Source organism: Xenopus tropicalis, chromosome 1, assembly GCF_000004195.4.
Source record: "Xenopus tropicalis strain Nigerian chromosome 1, UCB_Xtro_10.0, whole genome shotgun sequence".
Lineage (NCBI taxonomy): Eukaryota > Metazoa > Chordata > Amphibia > Anura > Pipidae > Xenopus > Xenopus tropicalis.
Window position 1 is genome coordinate 175569241 of NC_030677.2, and position 15239 is coordinate 175584479.

The following is a 15239-nucleotide window of genomic DNA, read 5'->3' on the forward strand; positions in this document are numbered from 1 at the left end:
TGTTGCTTCAGTATTATTCTGGTATTGTAAATGAATAGAATACACATGCAAACAAAAAAAAAAAACCTTAATTTTTATAACAGGAAAAAAATTACTTTAAGCAAACCTTTCAATATACACTTAATAAAATGTTTAATGGTTTTTAAGTTATATGTTAATGCAATTGCTACTGAAAGCAGTATCTGTCTCCAGCATATACAGTATCTACACTTTCTGTTCTGATTCTTGAAACAAAGCAGCAAAATCAATTATTATTACAAGACCTGGAGGAGAAGGAAGTCATACTATTGCTTTGTCCCTGTGCACAACTGGTGGATATTAACCAAAAAGATGATCAGACATTCAGGTGAGAGGTTTTAGTCTGTATCTACCTTTTGTCCAGCAGCCTAAACATGCCTTTGGAGAAAAGGCACATATACAGGCCAAAACCAAATGATAAAGTGTGCATTTTCTGGCTAAAATCTGTGCAGTGCAGTTTATCACTGTGAAGTTTCAGCCATGGATTTCCATTAGCATATCCCTACTCCTGTGCTCCACTGAAAGAAAATGTATTTTTCCAGCATGGTGGGCTGCCCAGTCATGTACTAAAAAAAAAGCATCATACATCATTATATTGATTTCTTTACTCGGCTGTGTCAGGACAGCCTGTTTCATATATGGGAAAAGACACAGAGAGAGAAGTAGGATTGTACTACAGGTATCGGACCGCTTATCCGGAAACCCATTATCCAGAAAGTTCCAAATTATGGAAAGGCCATCTCCCATAGATTCCATTATAAGCAAATAATTCTAATTTTTAAAAATAATAATAAAACAGTACCCTGTACTTGATCCCAACTAAGATATAATTAATTCTTATTGGAGCCAAAACAATCCTATTCTGGATAACGGGTCATGTACCTGTACTTTATTTTTTTCAGAAGACTGCAATATAAGCAAAGTCATATACCTACTACAGGAAACAACTGAAACATTTATTATATTTGAACTCTAAACAAAATTGAAAAATTAAATATATGTTTGCTTTTCCCCAAAATGAAAAAAGCAACAATGATGACAGTGCCTGAATTAAAGGGAAAAAATCCACAGAACTCGAAGGCTGCGTGTTGCCGATTTCTCCTCTGTTAATATTCACATTATTCTTGGAATTGCCAGCGTAGGGTTGGCTGGAAAAGAGGCTGATAAATATTTAATGTGCAGTCTGTATTGTTTAGCATTAATGTGAATGAAAAAGTAAGTGCAGCCAAAATCTTTCCAAACATTATATATATATATATATATATATTATATATATATATATATATATATATATATATATATATATATATAACAAAGGATGGCACACCGCTACATAACATACCTCGGGTGCTCGGTAAAGGGTTCCAATAGTATAAAAAAGACCAGCAACTCCGGGATTTCTTGTGAAAAATCAAAACATATATTCAAAGTAGCATAAACAGGCTGTTTATGCTACTTTGAATATATGTTTTGATTTTTCCCAAGAAATCACAGAGTTGCTGGTCTTTTTTATAATATATATATATATTATATATATATATATATATATATAATATATATATATATATATATATATATATATATATATATATATATATATATATATATTATATTTACAAACAGACAGACAGTTAGATGGAGGTAGCATGATTTCAGTGCATTGCAAACTGTGGACTGATTCTGGAATCGGGCAGTTAGAAAAAGTGAAATCTTTGCGTTACTTAGGGGCTGATTTACTAAGACACGAATTCGAATCCGAATTTGAAAAATTCCGATTGGAAAACGAACATTTTGCGACTTTTTCGTATTTTTTGCGATTTTTTTCGGCGCCTTTACGACTTTTCGGAAATTATTGTGACTTTTTCGTTACCAAAAAAACGCGAAAAAACGCGAGTTTTTGGTAGCCATTCCGAAAGTTGCGCAAAATCTGGCGATTTTTACGTAGCGTTAAAACTTGCGCGAAAAGTCGCGCCTTTTGCGTAGCGTTAAAACTTAAAAGGCGCGACGTTTCGTGCAAGTTTTAACTCTACAAAAAAATCGCCAGATTGTGCGCAACTTTCGGAATGGCCACGAAAAACTCACGTTTTTTCGCGCAAATCGTATTGGTAACGAAAAAGTCGCGATAATTTCCGAAAAAAATCGCAAAATACAGATCATTACGAAAAAAATGCAATCGGACGCATTCGGCCCGTTCGTGGGTTAGTAAATGTGCCCCTTAGAGTATGTTAGGTTAAGTAATTGACAAATAAATAAGCACAGGTTTTTTGGGTTTTTTTTTATTATAGCCCTGGTTCCCCATTAAAAGGGGCAGTATACCCCATTGTTCAGCATGAGTACAATAAACATGATTTGCACTGAACATACTTTTTGCCTCTTGTTTTAAACACATATTGTTGCATTGAACTCATGTGGAACAAAGGAAGTATGCTTACATTTAGATAAATCAATTATGTCTATGATACAGTACACATAAATGGGCACAACAATCGTGTAAAATTGGAATGCTTTAACTGTGCTGCTATTGGCCTCTGTCAGGTTTGGCACACATGAATTCCAGTCTCACCAGCTGGAACAGATACCCATATATGTCCTTTCTTGTACAAAGCCAATATGATAAGACCTGTCACTGAATCCTACGTATCTAAAAACAGCTCCCGAAACCACCTGGTTGTCTGCTTCCGCAATCCCTTCATTGGCAAACATGTAAAAAAAAAGTAAAGAAAAGAGCCAAGCCATGGAAAGCTCATTCCTGACTGCAGAACTGATGTGCCAGTTTTAAGGGTGAAGACACATGGGGTGACTTTTCAAAAAGCTGTGGTGACTTATCAATGGCACGCGAATAGTCACAGCAACTTGTATGTTAATCAATGACTAGTTTTTTAAAAGTCACGGCAACTATTTGTCCTGCGTGTCTTCACCCCAAGGGAAAATACAGTACACGTTAAATACAGTATGTAATCTTGTTTTATATCCCAAAGGGAGCACTAGCCAATGACACCAGACATTAAAAAAAGTTGATTTTCAAGTAAATTTAAATTCATCTTCCAGCCTGCCATTAAACATTAGTTTGCTGTTTAGGTCACCAAGTAGAAGTTTAAAGCTTAGTAGCCACAAAAGAAAATAAGGAAATACTTTATACATGCACAGAAATTATACTCCCTCTATTCCCCTTAATTGGTAGATATTGAGGCACTGGCAAAGGTGGTATAAGTAGGAGCACAAAAGGGTAAAGGACACCAGAAGTGGAAAGCAGCAGTTGGGTTGCAAAACACTAATAGAGGGGCGCCCTCCAATGAATCCACAATACCATTTATCCATATGAATTTTGTCAGGCCCATTATGTTCAACCAAGCACAACTGAAAAAGGATTTGATTTTCCCTCTGAGCATCTCAGATCTCACAGTCACATACTCTATGCACAACACCACTTCCAGCCCTATATCCATTACCCAGAAAAACAATAGATGGAAACCATTCCAAACAACTTGGGCTTCCTCTCCACACAAATGTGGGATGAATCAGGCCACTGCCCAAGATTATCCCCGCACTGCTCTATACCATCTTCTTTGGTTGGAATCTAGTCTCCACTATTTTATTCTGCATATATTGTTATACACCATAGCAGCCAATTAAATGAGGAGGGAAAGGATCCCATGTTTCTGCCTGCTCCCAGAAGCTCTTGGTTTGTCTTCAAGATATCGCATATCTAGTTTGTATGCGGCAACATCACATACTATATCTTTGTTCGGTGTCAGTGTACTGACGGTACTGATTGCATTGTTATGATGAACGCTGGTTGAACAGCACACTGATATGACTAGTATATAAATTTATCTTGTACTATAAAATTATTTCTAACAGAAAATATGTGCATAATATTTGCTGATAATATGTTGTGTGGTGTACTGTACTTGAGAATCTAATTGCAGCTTGGAAGATAATTGGCTCTGGGCTTTATACATGCACACATACCTACTGACCCTAATTTATAGACCTATTCTTTCAATCATACACAGGTCCACACCTGAACTCCTTTTTATCTCTAATTCCACTTTGCTTGACGCTGCCTATGACAGATATGCAGGACCTGCCACCTCTTTAGTGGGTTATGCGATTATTTTGCACAGATAAATATTTAACAAGTATAATATAGCTCAGCTATAGCTGCAGGATGTTACACCAAGCCGTGGATCTATGTGATCAAACATATGACTGTGTGTACACTGGCCCCCAGGTTAATTACCTGCTGTAGCAAGAGATGCCAGGTGAAGCATTATTAATAGCTGAAAACAGTAAGAATGTGTATAGTGCTGACATTTAACTAACTTTGTTGGTGATGCAAACATTTAGGCGACAGATCCAGAACGCTCAGGACCTGGGGTTTTCCAGATAAGAGATCTTTCTGTAATTTGGATTTCCATACCTTAAATCTACTAAAAGGTAATTTAAAAATTAAATAAACCTAACAGGATTGCTTTGTCTCCAATAAAGATCAATTAAATCTTAGTTGGGTTTAAGTACAAGGTACAGTTTTATTATTACAGAGAAAAAGGAAATCAGTTTTAAAAATTAGAATTATTTGCTTATAATGGAGTCTATGGGAGATGGCCTTTCCATATTTAAGAACTTTCTGGATAATGGGTTTCCAGATAGCGGATCCCATACCTGTACACAGTGTTTTTGGCCCATAAATGCAAATTGGAGTGGTTTTGGGGGTGAAAACAGCCATTTGTGTATTATAACAAGTGGCACCAGGGTATTGGCTGTATTTCTGCCAATGGAAATGTAACAGCAGAATAACTCTACATCTACCAATGTAGGGCAGCCCAATAGAAAAACAAAAAACCCAAAATGGACAAAATACAGTATCATCAGTTGTTCCGTGCCTCCTAGGGCCCACCAGAGAACCTGTCACTGATTGCACACTCACTCACCATAACTAGATGTAGATCATGCTAAATGGAATAGGTGCCATACAGATCTATGGTGAGGCCACTAATCTTGGGGTCCAACAGGAGATTATCTGTTACTCCATTCTTTAAAATAGGTATGGCCTCTGTGCCTCAATTTCATAATGTAATTCTTAAAAAATGTGCTTTGTATCAGAGCCAGTTGCTAGCTCATATGAGCTGCATAGCACTGGACCACAAACTCCTTTCTCAACAAATCATATGGTACTAAATATATGGTACTAAAAGAGATAATGGAGCATTCCTGTAAATGTTAATTTAATGAACATCTTGCTCATACATTTACATTCATTCACTTAATTCAGCTAAGCAGTGCATTGATTCAATAAGGCTCATATCTAGGAAGCTTGCCTTAACATTAGGTTTTAAATATAAAACTGTAGCCCATGCAGCAATTGGGGTCAGTGACCCTAATTTAAAATCTGGAAAGATTCAGAAGAAAAAGGCAAATAATTAAAATAATATACAACTAAATAATGCAGTTCAGTTGAAAAGCTGTTTAGACTGGCCTTTCTAAAACATACAAAAATTGTCATGTCATCTAAGAACCAAAGTTTGCTATAGTTCTTATCACCTATAGTGACCAATGAGCAGGTAGCATTTACTGGTCACCTGTTTATTTGCTATTGGTTACTGCACCTAAGCAAACCTAGTACTTTTTATTACATATGAGAATAAAAGTTGACATAAAAGAACCACCCCTTTTAGGAAAACTATCCCGTGAGCAATACATTTTGATGGCAAAATAAAAATAATTTCTGTGATTTTAGTGCAGGACAGAATGTGTAAAGCTCCCTTTGCTGAAATGAATAGAAGCAGTAGTGCATTTGTTCCAAGTTGTTCTTTATTGCAGCCTGAGCTTACCGCTTGTCATTAACATTACATTTCAGAAGGTAAATGGAATTCTGTCACCTTCAATAGGCCCTGCATGAGAAGCCTTTCCCTGTCTCATTCATGTGCAAAGTACTGTATGACCTAGGCCCCATGAATGGATTGTTAGAACGCATTAGAATGCGAGCGTGTAAAGCTTACGAATGCCCTGCGCTTGCTCTATGGAACACTAGCCCAACTTCTGCAGAGAAAGGAGCAGGCTTTGAGTTTTCCCTCTCCCCCCATTAATATCATCTCTTATTTTCTCAACAGAAAAAAGTCCATCTGCAACAATGAGTCATCATCTGCTGCGGCACGACAACAACAGACTCCTTCTGCCTCGGCTTCCGCACAATTTAGCGGGGAAGTACAAGGATAAATTTAGCTGATATACACAAATCATGATGGATTTGTAGCTGCTGCCAAAAACAGCCCTGGTGCTGGAGTTTGGTGAACATTGGTTAATAGCATAGAAACCAATATGAGAGCACAAGCAAGGCCCCTAGAAGGCAGCAGTTGGATTGTTTGCCTTTATACAAATACCCAGAAATACTTCACTGGGAATGTTTGCAACATTCTACTAATCAATGGCTACAGCAGTCCTCATGGTCTCTGGGGGACCTGCAGGGAGAGAGGGCAGAGAAAGAACCTGCAACCTCCCGACCCCACACAGCACTCACGCTGAATTCCATAAAGATATTAAACACAACAGCACCTCATTTTTGTCTAAATACAGAGACCAGTACTAAGCACTGAACCACTATGCTAAGCATATATACATACATTAGGGGAAATCACTCCCAAAAGTCTTTTTGGGGTTTTTTTGTGCATAACGAAAGAAAATGTGATTTTAAAGGAGACATATTGTATCAAAAATAAGAATGTGCCAGTGCATTATATTCTTTTCAATATAGAAGAAATGAGCTTATAAAAAAAAAAAAAAAAAAAAAAAAGGATTAGGCCAATTTATAAAAAATTTCTCCAAAAGCCCTACTAGTCCCGTCCATCAGTTTCACTTCCTGCTGCTTCCTTTCCCAGGCTGAAGGGGAGCCGGCGGCACTCAGAACGCTGCACTATTGGATAGGAACCATTTAGCAGTTAGATTGACCACACAGGGAACTGAAGCCAGTTTTTGCTGGTGTGACTACAGGACTGTGATCGGCTACTCCTCACTCTCTGTGCTTAAGAACAATCTACAATATCTAAAAGGTTTCCTGGTTTTAACATTTCGCTCTCTGTGCTTAAGGGAGGGACCTACAATATCTAAAAAGTTTCCTGGTTTCAACATTTTTTGTAAACATATTAATAACACTCTTCTCCAGGTCTGTTAGTTAGATGGCTTCTGCAACATAGTTTCACAAGTCAAAACAGCACTGCAGAGAATAGGAAGGCCCAGACATATACTTCTTTCATAAGCAGTTACATTTACTAATAATTCTTGTAGTTAATGTACAGTATATTGGGAAAGTTGGTTACAATGATATTTCTTCATTTGGGTAGAGGATCTCTTCATAGAGAAGGATGTAAAGTACAAGTTATAAGAAAGATTTTATACTTAACACCAGGCCTCTGATAAGACACACAGATTGCTGAATTTAATATGCATGAACAAACCTTTACTGCTTTACCCAGGTAAAAAAATCAGTGGAGGAAAACTAATCCATGCAATAGCCTTTGCTTTATTTCTTCAGTCAATCAAAAGAATACTCCTTAGACAACACCTTCAACTTGCACTAATTTTACTCCCTAGTCAATCATTTACGATTAGCTTTCTTAAATTAATGGCCATCGGATTTTGCAATCACACAGACCTCACACAGTATCCCCCGCTTCCCTTGACCTCTTCTTGGCTGGCCTATTAGCCTAACAACTGGATCATTGTAATTTAGCCATCCAAGTGTGCAATTAAATCAAACACCATCCAAAGCTGTCAGCCTGCTGTTTGCTTGGATAACTGAAGAGACCTGTATGATCCTGCATTTGATTACAAGTCATAGGATAAAATACAATTTTCATTTTAAAATACAGAATGCAAAAATCTTCTATAGGGTGGGCACTTTTTGGAGTAAAAGTGTGCAATATTTTACAAATAAACAGAGCACAGAGGGCTTAGAATAACTCTGCAGTAACATCTATTTGGATAGACACTATCTTTACTCATAGTTATTCCCATTTAGCAGCTGGACGAGATTTTTACAGAAGTGAACTTTAGGCCCAAATAGGAAAATAATACACAAAGCTTAAGCTAAAAAAAATGTAGCTTCCCTCTCAAGCACACAAATGAAATATACACAAAAATTCAACATAGTTTGTCCTGGATTTGGAGGCAATTTTGGGTACCTGGAGTCAGTCGGAGGTACTATAAACCAAAGAGTCAGAGGGTTTATGCACAGATTGAATTTGTGGAGTCTGAGGTACCATAATCTGTACCGACTCCACATCCGTGATTATACCCCCTCCCTGGGGGCAACCCTGCCTGAACAGGACACTTGGAATGTGTTGATCCCTAACTATAACAAACAGCACTGAAGAATATGAAACAAAAAATTAAAAATATTAATAATATTGTTCAATCACAAAAGACTGTACAAACAAACATTTCAATGGGATTTTCAAAATAATCTTTCAACATGTTTAAAGTTTAAAATCTAATTTTAACTATGAAACAATATGGTCAAGAATTATAGCTCACCTCAGTCGGAGTTACTCCTGGCATTCGGATATCTAGAGTATAATCTGACGAGCCTGGAGACATTACAGGCCGTGTGGTTCCCAAGCAGTCATTGGAAAGTGATCTGGTTGATTCCTGATACCTTTATCAAGAAAAGCAAGATAAATATATTGATTTTCTTTCAACCCAAGGATAAGCTGAATTACACCTTTGCCCATAAACTTGTATGTATTAATCTCAGTGCCTATGGATAGGTGCTTTCTCAGAGATGTGTCAAACTGCAGGAATGTGGTTTGCCACACAAAGTAAGACCAATGACACAACTAAAAGTGCTAGAAGTGTTACATTAGACCCAGTTTACATGTTGTCACTTCTTTCTTGTGCTATTTCTGTAGAATCATTAAGAAGCTCCTAAACAAATATTTCTCCATGACCCTAGGATCTATGTACCATAGTGACCATCTCTAGATATTATTTTTCCTAAATCAACAAATATATCATACAAACCTTGAACAATAACTAAATCTATATATGACCTATAAGTATATTTAATAAACTACATATGATCTGAACAATTGTTAATACAATCCATGGCATCTATGATAATCGTATCTTCCTCAGTGTAAAATAAACTATGCAATGTTTATATGTGAAGCTAAGGAATATATTGATTGCTCACAAAGACACGTATAATAGCTAGTGACCCTTTTACCAATGTTTGATATGAACTATCCCTTACTTATGTTATGTGTTACTGTTTTCCTTGTAAAATGATAATACAATAAAAAAAATGTACATTTAATGTAGAAAATACACATAGGTACATAGTCACTCATCTGAACCAACAGCACAGCAATTCCCACTGGAAAACATAAAAAGCAATTAGCAGTTGTTTTCCCTTCTGGATTAAATATAATTTACCCAAGAGAAATAATGTCAGGGCACAACCCTGTGTGCATTAATGTGAATGTATAAAACTAGAGATGCCTTGGCTAACAAAAATTCCCCTGTTGAGAGCACATGTGGTGCAATGCATATGAGACAACTACACTGGGGTTAAAAAAGTTGCATGTGAAGTTGTGAAAAAGGCCAGTAACATATTATTGTCTTATTGTATGGCCAGCTTCAGAATGGAGATCAAATGGTACCCCCCCCCCCCCCCCCCCCGCAGACCTTATCATCTGCCCATCTGTTTGTGCTGGTGCAGTTATATATTTTGTACCTTTAACAATATCTTAAATAACTCTCTGGTCTCAATTTTTATAGATGGGAATAAACAAGAAGAGGTGTGACAAGATCACCCCTTTAAGTACAGGTGGCTCAGATAATATGGCCTACTATGGCCATTCTATGCACTTTATCCTGTTAATGAAGTGAACTTAGACGCTCTGGTACGAATGAGTGGTTTGTGAGCACTTTCTAATAATACAAACACAGATAGCTGTGTATCGCTGGAGTGTACCTTTTGCAGAATATCCCTGCAGGGAAAGTAGTGGATCAATAGGAGGATGAGTCATTTTGGCACATATACTAAATCAATTGGAATAATAATCTTAAACCTAGTGGGACTGTCATTAGCAAGGCTAGAAAGAGGGTAAAAAAAATAAGGAAATGCCTGAGACCTCAGTACCCATGTCAGTGGTAGCTGTCTCTAATGGGCTATCTACATGAGTGGCAAGAATAAATAAGAGGAAAGGGGATTCTAAGTACAATCTAGCCATGTTGCTTTGAACAATGCATTGGCAACTCTGTGCTAATTTGATTTTATTGCCTCCTTCCCATGCGATTGTCTTTTAACCAGACTAGGCAACCTTCAGCCCTGCAGATGGTGTTGAAATGCAACTCCCAGGGGCCCAAGTCAGCCTTTGGCTGTTATTGGAATGCTGGGAGTTCCACACTGTATTGATCCCTGGCTTTTGGTTAAAGACTGCTACTTAATAAGGAAAGCCATTGCACTGCTTTAAGAGAATACCCCACAGCAGAGTGTGTGGAATAGACATACCATTTGTTTTTATAGGTTCAAAGTAAAATTACCCCTTGGTGGGCAAACAGAATTACAATGTACACTATTTCTCCATCATTAAAAATTTGTCTTTACACAAATATGCTAGGAATCTATTGTTTCCTTTCCCCTCAGGCATATGATGTTACTTTTCAAGCATCTTGCATGAAAACCCATAAATAATTCTCAGCTGGAATAGTTACTCAAACCGAAAGAATCTGGTCATCTGGAAAAGTTCTTCTTATGCAGATATGCAAACAAGTGACCTCCAGCTGGTAGAGCTTGCTGGTAATAGTAGTACAGCAAAAACTGTAGGGCCACAGGATGAACATCCCAAAAGCTGTCCATACACTGGTCAGTCTTCCACAGAATCTAACCAACTGGCCAGCAGCCAAAGGATGCCATAATAGTGACAACAGCCCAAAGAATCAGAACCACAAGGAGACGCTTCCTTATCGGTCAATGCACCATGTCAGATGCATGGGGAATCAGCAGTTATGCATAGTACAAAATATTATTGCCAACAACCCCCCTAGCATACACAAAAACCATATAAAACTATTTAAACAGTACCTGTATGAATAGCTTTAGTGCTTTGTCTGCCCTACCAAGAACAGCAAAGCAATAATGGATGGTAGCATAGGGAAAGGGTCCACTATATGCAGGTAGAAATATTATATTCCATGAGTAACCAACCCTAACACATATAGGGCACATAAATAGAACTGAGAAATACCTAATTAACACAGTAAAAAGTGGCATAAAATAAACAATGCATTTATAATGCTCCATTGTATTCCTTGAGCTGACCATACATGCTCAGATAGTCGGACAGTTTGGCTGATTTCAGCTATGCTGCCTGACTATCTGGGCATGTATGGCAAGTCAGGGTCGGGGGGCATTTAGACCAATTATTCTGTGATCTTGGTGGACACAAGGAGGTAAAGCTCTGTGTCTCCTCTTCACTCTGCTTTTCTGAATATTTTGGCAGTCAGCCTGTACAAACAAGAAACAGAACAATACAAAACTGGCCAAACATATGTTCAGCCCGCGGGACAAACAGTAGGTAGTACTATAAAAGTCAATACATGGCCACTTTTACACATAAATTACCACCATGCAGCTCAATCATGGAAATAATCCAATAACTATGGTACCTGTATACCTAAAGTATATAGTTTCTTTAATGTCACACTAACTGAAAATTAAGCCATTTATTTTACAGCGTGTTAGTGTAGCCCACTGAAATCAAGGGAAAAGTTTGGGCATAACAAGTTCATGGCAATAAAAGTGGTGTAAAATTCAGTGACACTCAATGACAAGTTTAGCGACTCAGCTATAAACACACATAAAATCATTACACAGCAATACAAATATGCAGAATCCTACGTGGTGTGCTGTTTTCATGCCGATTTGTTGCATTTCAAAGCTGCTTTTTTACACTGCTTTATAAAGACACTCCTTAGAGTTTCGTCACTGAGCACAGATCAGACAGTTTTCCCTCTATGCATATGTCTTTATTCTGGGGAACGGCTGTGGCTAAATAATTATCCTATACAAAACTGGTTTAAAGCAGGACTGTCTAACTGATCATGAATTATTTATAAAAGAAATGCATTTCTATAACTGTATCTGTACATATGGTGTTTGGAGAGAATCCCCCTTGTGCATATGTTCAGTGTGTAGACTAACACAGCAACTAATGTTAGCACAAATAACACAACAACTGTTGCTGGTAAACATGTAGTACAGAAATGGTTAAAGCCAAAATATGTAACAAATCTACATTATTCCTCTAACAATACACACGTACACGGTTTGGTACAGAGGAACGTCACAATTAAAATACACTGCATATATCTCACCTTTTAAAGACAGAGAGGGGACTCCTGAAAGAGTAACAGCTGTTCTGAGATATGAGAAAGAGCACAAGCAAGCTGCTGATGAAGCTGGCCATATTCACCCTGTGGTCTGTGCCTTACTACAGTGGTAAATTAAAGGCAGTGTTGTAATCCTGGTAATTAGGAAGCTGGATCAATCCCCCTACTCCATGAGTGCTAGCCCCAGAGGTAGCCAGAAATGCACATCCTTCCTGGGATAGGATCTCCTTTAGGGAAGAAGTGCACTTGTGTCCAGTATAATGTGCCTGTTCAGGGTACAAGTTCCGATGCTTTGGTTCCCTTAGAAGCTGGCACACTGCTGCTCTACCGATCACCCACAACTGAACAGTCCTTTGAGTGACATCACGCAAACGCCAGCATCGGTCTTCATTGAGAGCCTACGGAGAAAAGGGGAGATAATGGATGACTAATACATTACAACACGAGTCCCCAGCAAATCCCTGCTGAGGATCCTTTAGTGTATTTGTTCCCTGATCTGCCCAAACCCAGCCCTATTAACAAACTCTGTGCTGCTTTCCCCCTCAAGCGACTCAGTTCTTCCTAAAAAAGCTGAATGAAGTTTAATCCCCAGTGCCACAGAGGAGGTCACAGACACATCGATCCCTGAGGTTAATCTCTTGGCTGTGAGCACCGGCTGCCGTATAACAACCACCTCAATGCATCAGCACTAAATCAGCTCAAATCAACTTAACACTTCAGTTTCAGAAGCACCACCTGATAACAGACTCCTCAGATCTTGCTGGAATACAACTCCCAGAATCCCCAGCTGAAAATCCACAAGCAACTCAGCTGTGAGAGAAAACTAGATATAAAATAGGCTAATTCTATTCCAGTCACAAGAACGGTGTGTGAAATCCTTAAAGCTTCCATACCACAGACAAGGCACTTATCCCTTCATCTCATCCTCTCCTCAGACGCCTACTACATTTGGGAAGGGGTGTGTCTGAAGCGAAGAAGGCTACTCCTACCATTTTTGGGGGGGCGGCCCAAAAGTGTTTACGTCTGGCTGACTTTATGACATGCCCAAACTGAATAAGAAATGAGAACCATCACAGATAAAGCAAACAGACCTGTCAGCATAGGGCAGCGTCACTGCACTTGCAATGCACATCACTATAGTCAGCCACAATCTAATATATATATATATATATAGAGTAATGTTTTGTGATACAGCCTTGTACCCAGTAAGATCTGGCTTCACTTTACAGTCACCTCTTTGCTAGGCAACAACCAACATCATTCAATTATGGCAATAAAGGGCCACAGGGGGTTCTGAATCATTCTACCCTTTAGCAACAATGCCTTAATGAGCCCCATCATCCAGCCCCTTCTCTGCTGCTAGAGTAAGCTCCATCCCTTCAACCCCCTATGTCACTTTTCCACCTCCTGATTCATGAATAAGCTCTTTACACATAGAGTATCTTCCCCTGCCATGGACGGTTGGCACTTTTGTGCTGGGTCTTATTTGCAGTATCAGTTATCAGTACTCCAATGCAATACCAAGACAAATTTATTACTCTCCTTTCTGCTACAAGGGGAAGCATACATCAACCCCGCACCTGTCAGAACTAAAGAGAAAACGAACGCCAAGGGTGAGAGCCACAGCTCAGAGAATAGGCATTTGTCTCCCACTGATGTGAGAGGTGGCAGAGTGGTCAGTGCCAATAGGGTACCACAATACCAGTCCTTTCCTTTACTATAAGGAAGGGAATCACCTTGCACCATGGGGTAAGATGGGCACACTCATCCCTTTAAAGGGGTTGCTCACCTTTAAATTAACTTTTAATATGATGTATAGAATGCGTTTCTAAGACATTTTTCAATTTTCATTATTTGCGGTTTTTGAATTATTTGTTCAGCAGCTCTCCAGGTCGGAATTTCAGCAGCTACCTGGTTGCTGTGGCCCAATGTAACCTAGCAACCAGGCAGTGGTGTGAATTAGAGACAGGAATGACTAGAGGAGTGACCTCAATAGAAAGATAAGAAATACAAAGTAACAATGTCAATAAAATTGTAGTCTCACAGAGCAATAATGTTTTGGCTGCAGGGTCACTTACCCCCATTTGAAAGCTGAAAAGAATAAGACTAATAATTCAAAAACTATAAAAAAAAAAAAAAATGAAGACCAACTGAAAAGTTGCTAAGAATAGGCCATACTATAACATACTAAAAGTTAACCTAAAGGTGAACCACCCCCAAGTCCAATCAATTCCACCTGCTCCTCACCCAACAAGTACCCCAAATGTAGGGCCAATTCCTAATCCTAATCCAGTAGAAAAGATTTAAATTGCCGGGAGAGCCAGCGCTGAAGTCAGGGAGCAGCAGTCACAATTAGCCCTGGAACTTTTCCACACCCAGAACATCCCGCTCTAATAAGGACAACAGTGTCGCTCCCCGGCTGGAACCCTGACCTCCCACCCCCCCGGCGGCTTCCAGCAGTTCCAAAGCCTCTCTGCAAGGGGATCCCCACATCCACAGCCCCAGTCACACTTACTAGGGACAGCACCAAAGCGGCCGCTCCGTGCTCCTCACCTCATACTCTGCCAGCTACCAGTCTACGTGCAGCAATACAAGGAAGCAATACAGTCCGTGGAAACTACAACTACCAGAATGACTTGCGAAAAAAAAGCAATGGTTCAAAATAATTCAACTTTATTAATCTGCAAAGCACGTTCTGCTGTGAATAAAAGAAGGCGCGCTAGAGGAATTGGGGCTGTAAGTGGATGGAGTTGGTATTGGCAGCACCGGCCGGTGTGTGGGGCCCCTGACGCTCCTATTGGTTGCGGTGCCATAGGGACCCTCCGCAC

At 39.0% G+C, this 15239-nt stretch overlaps 1 protein-coding gene across 7 annotated transcripts in view; it reads right to left on the bottom strand.

The window, feature by feature from the left end:
* Positions 1–15031, bottom strand: part of pam (peptidylglycine alpha-amidating monooxygenase) — an 83927-nt gene extending 68896 nt beyond the window's left edge. For 3 of the 7 annotated variants that reach the window (XM_012956896.3, XM_012956893.3, XM_012956879.3), the window contains exons 1-3: positions 14927–15031; positions 12397–12809; positions 8551–8671 (exon numbers count right to left, since the gene is read on the bottom strand). In XM_012956896.3, the coding sequence (XP_012812350.1) occupies positions 8551–8671; positions 12397–12488 (213 nt within the window). In that variant the 5' untranslated portion in view covers positions 12489–12809; positions 14927–15031. 7 annotated transcript variants of the gene reach the window in all.
* Positions 15032–15239: the final 208 nt, after the last annotated feature.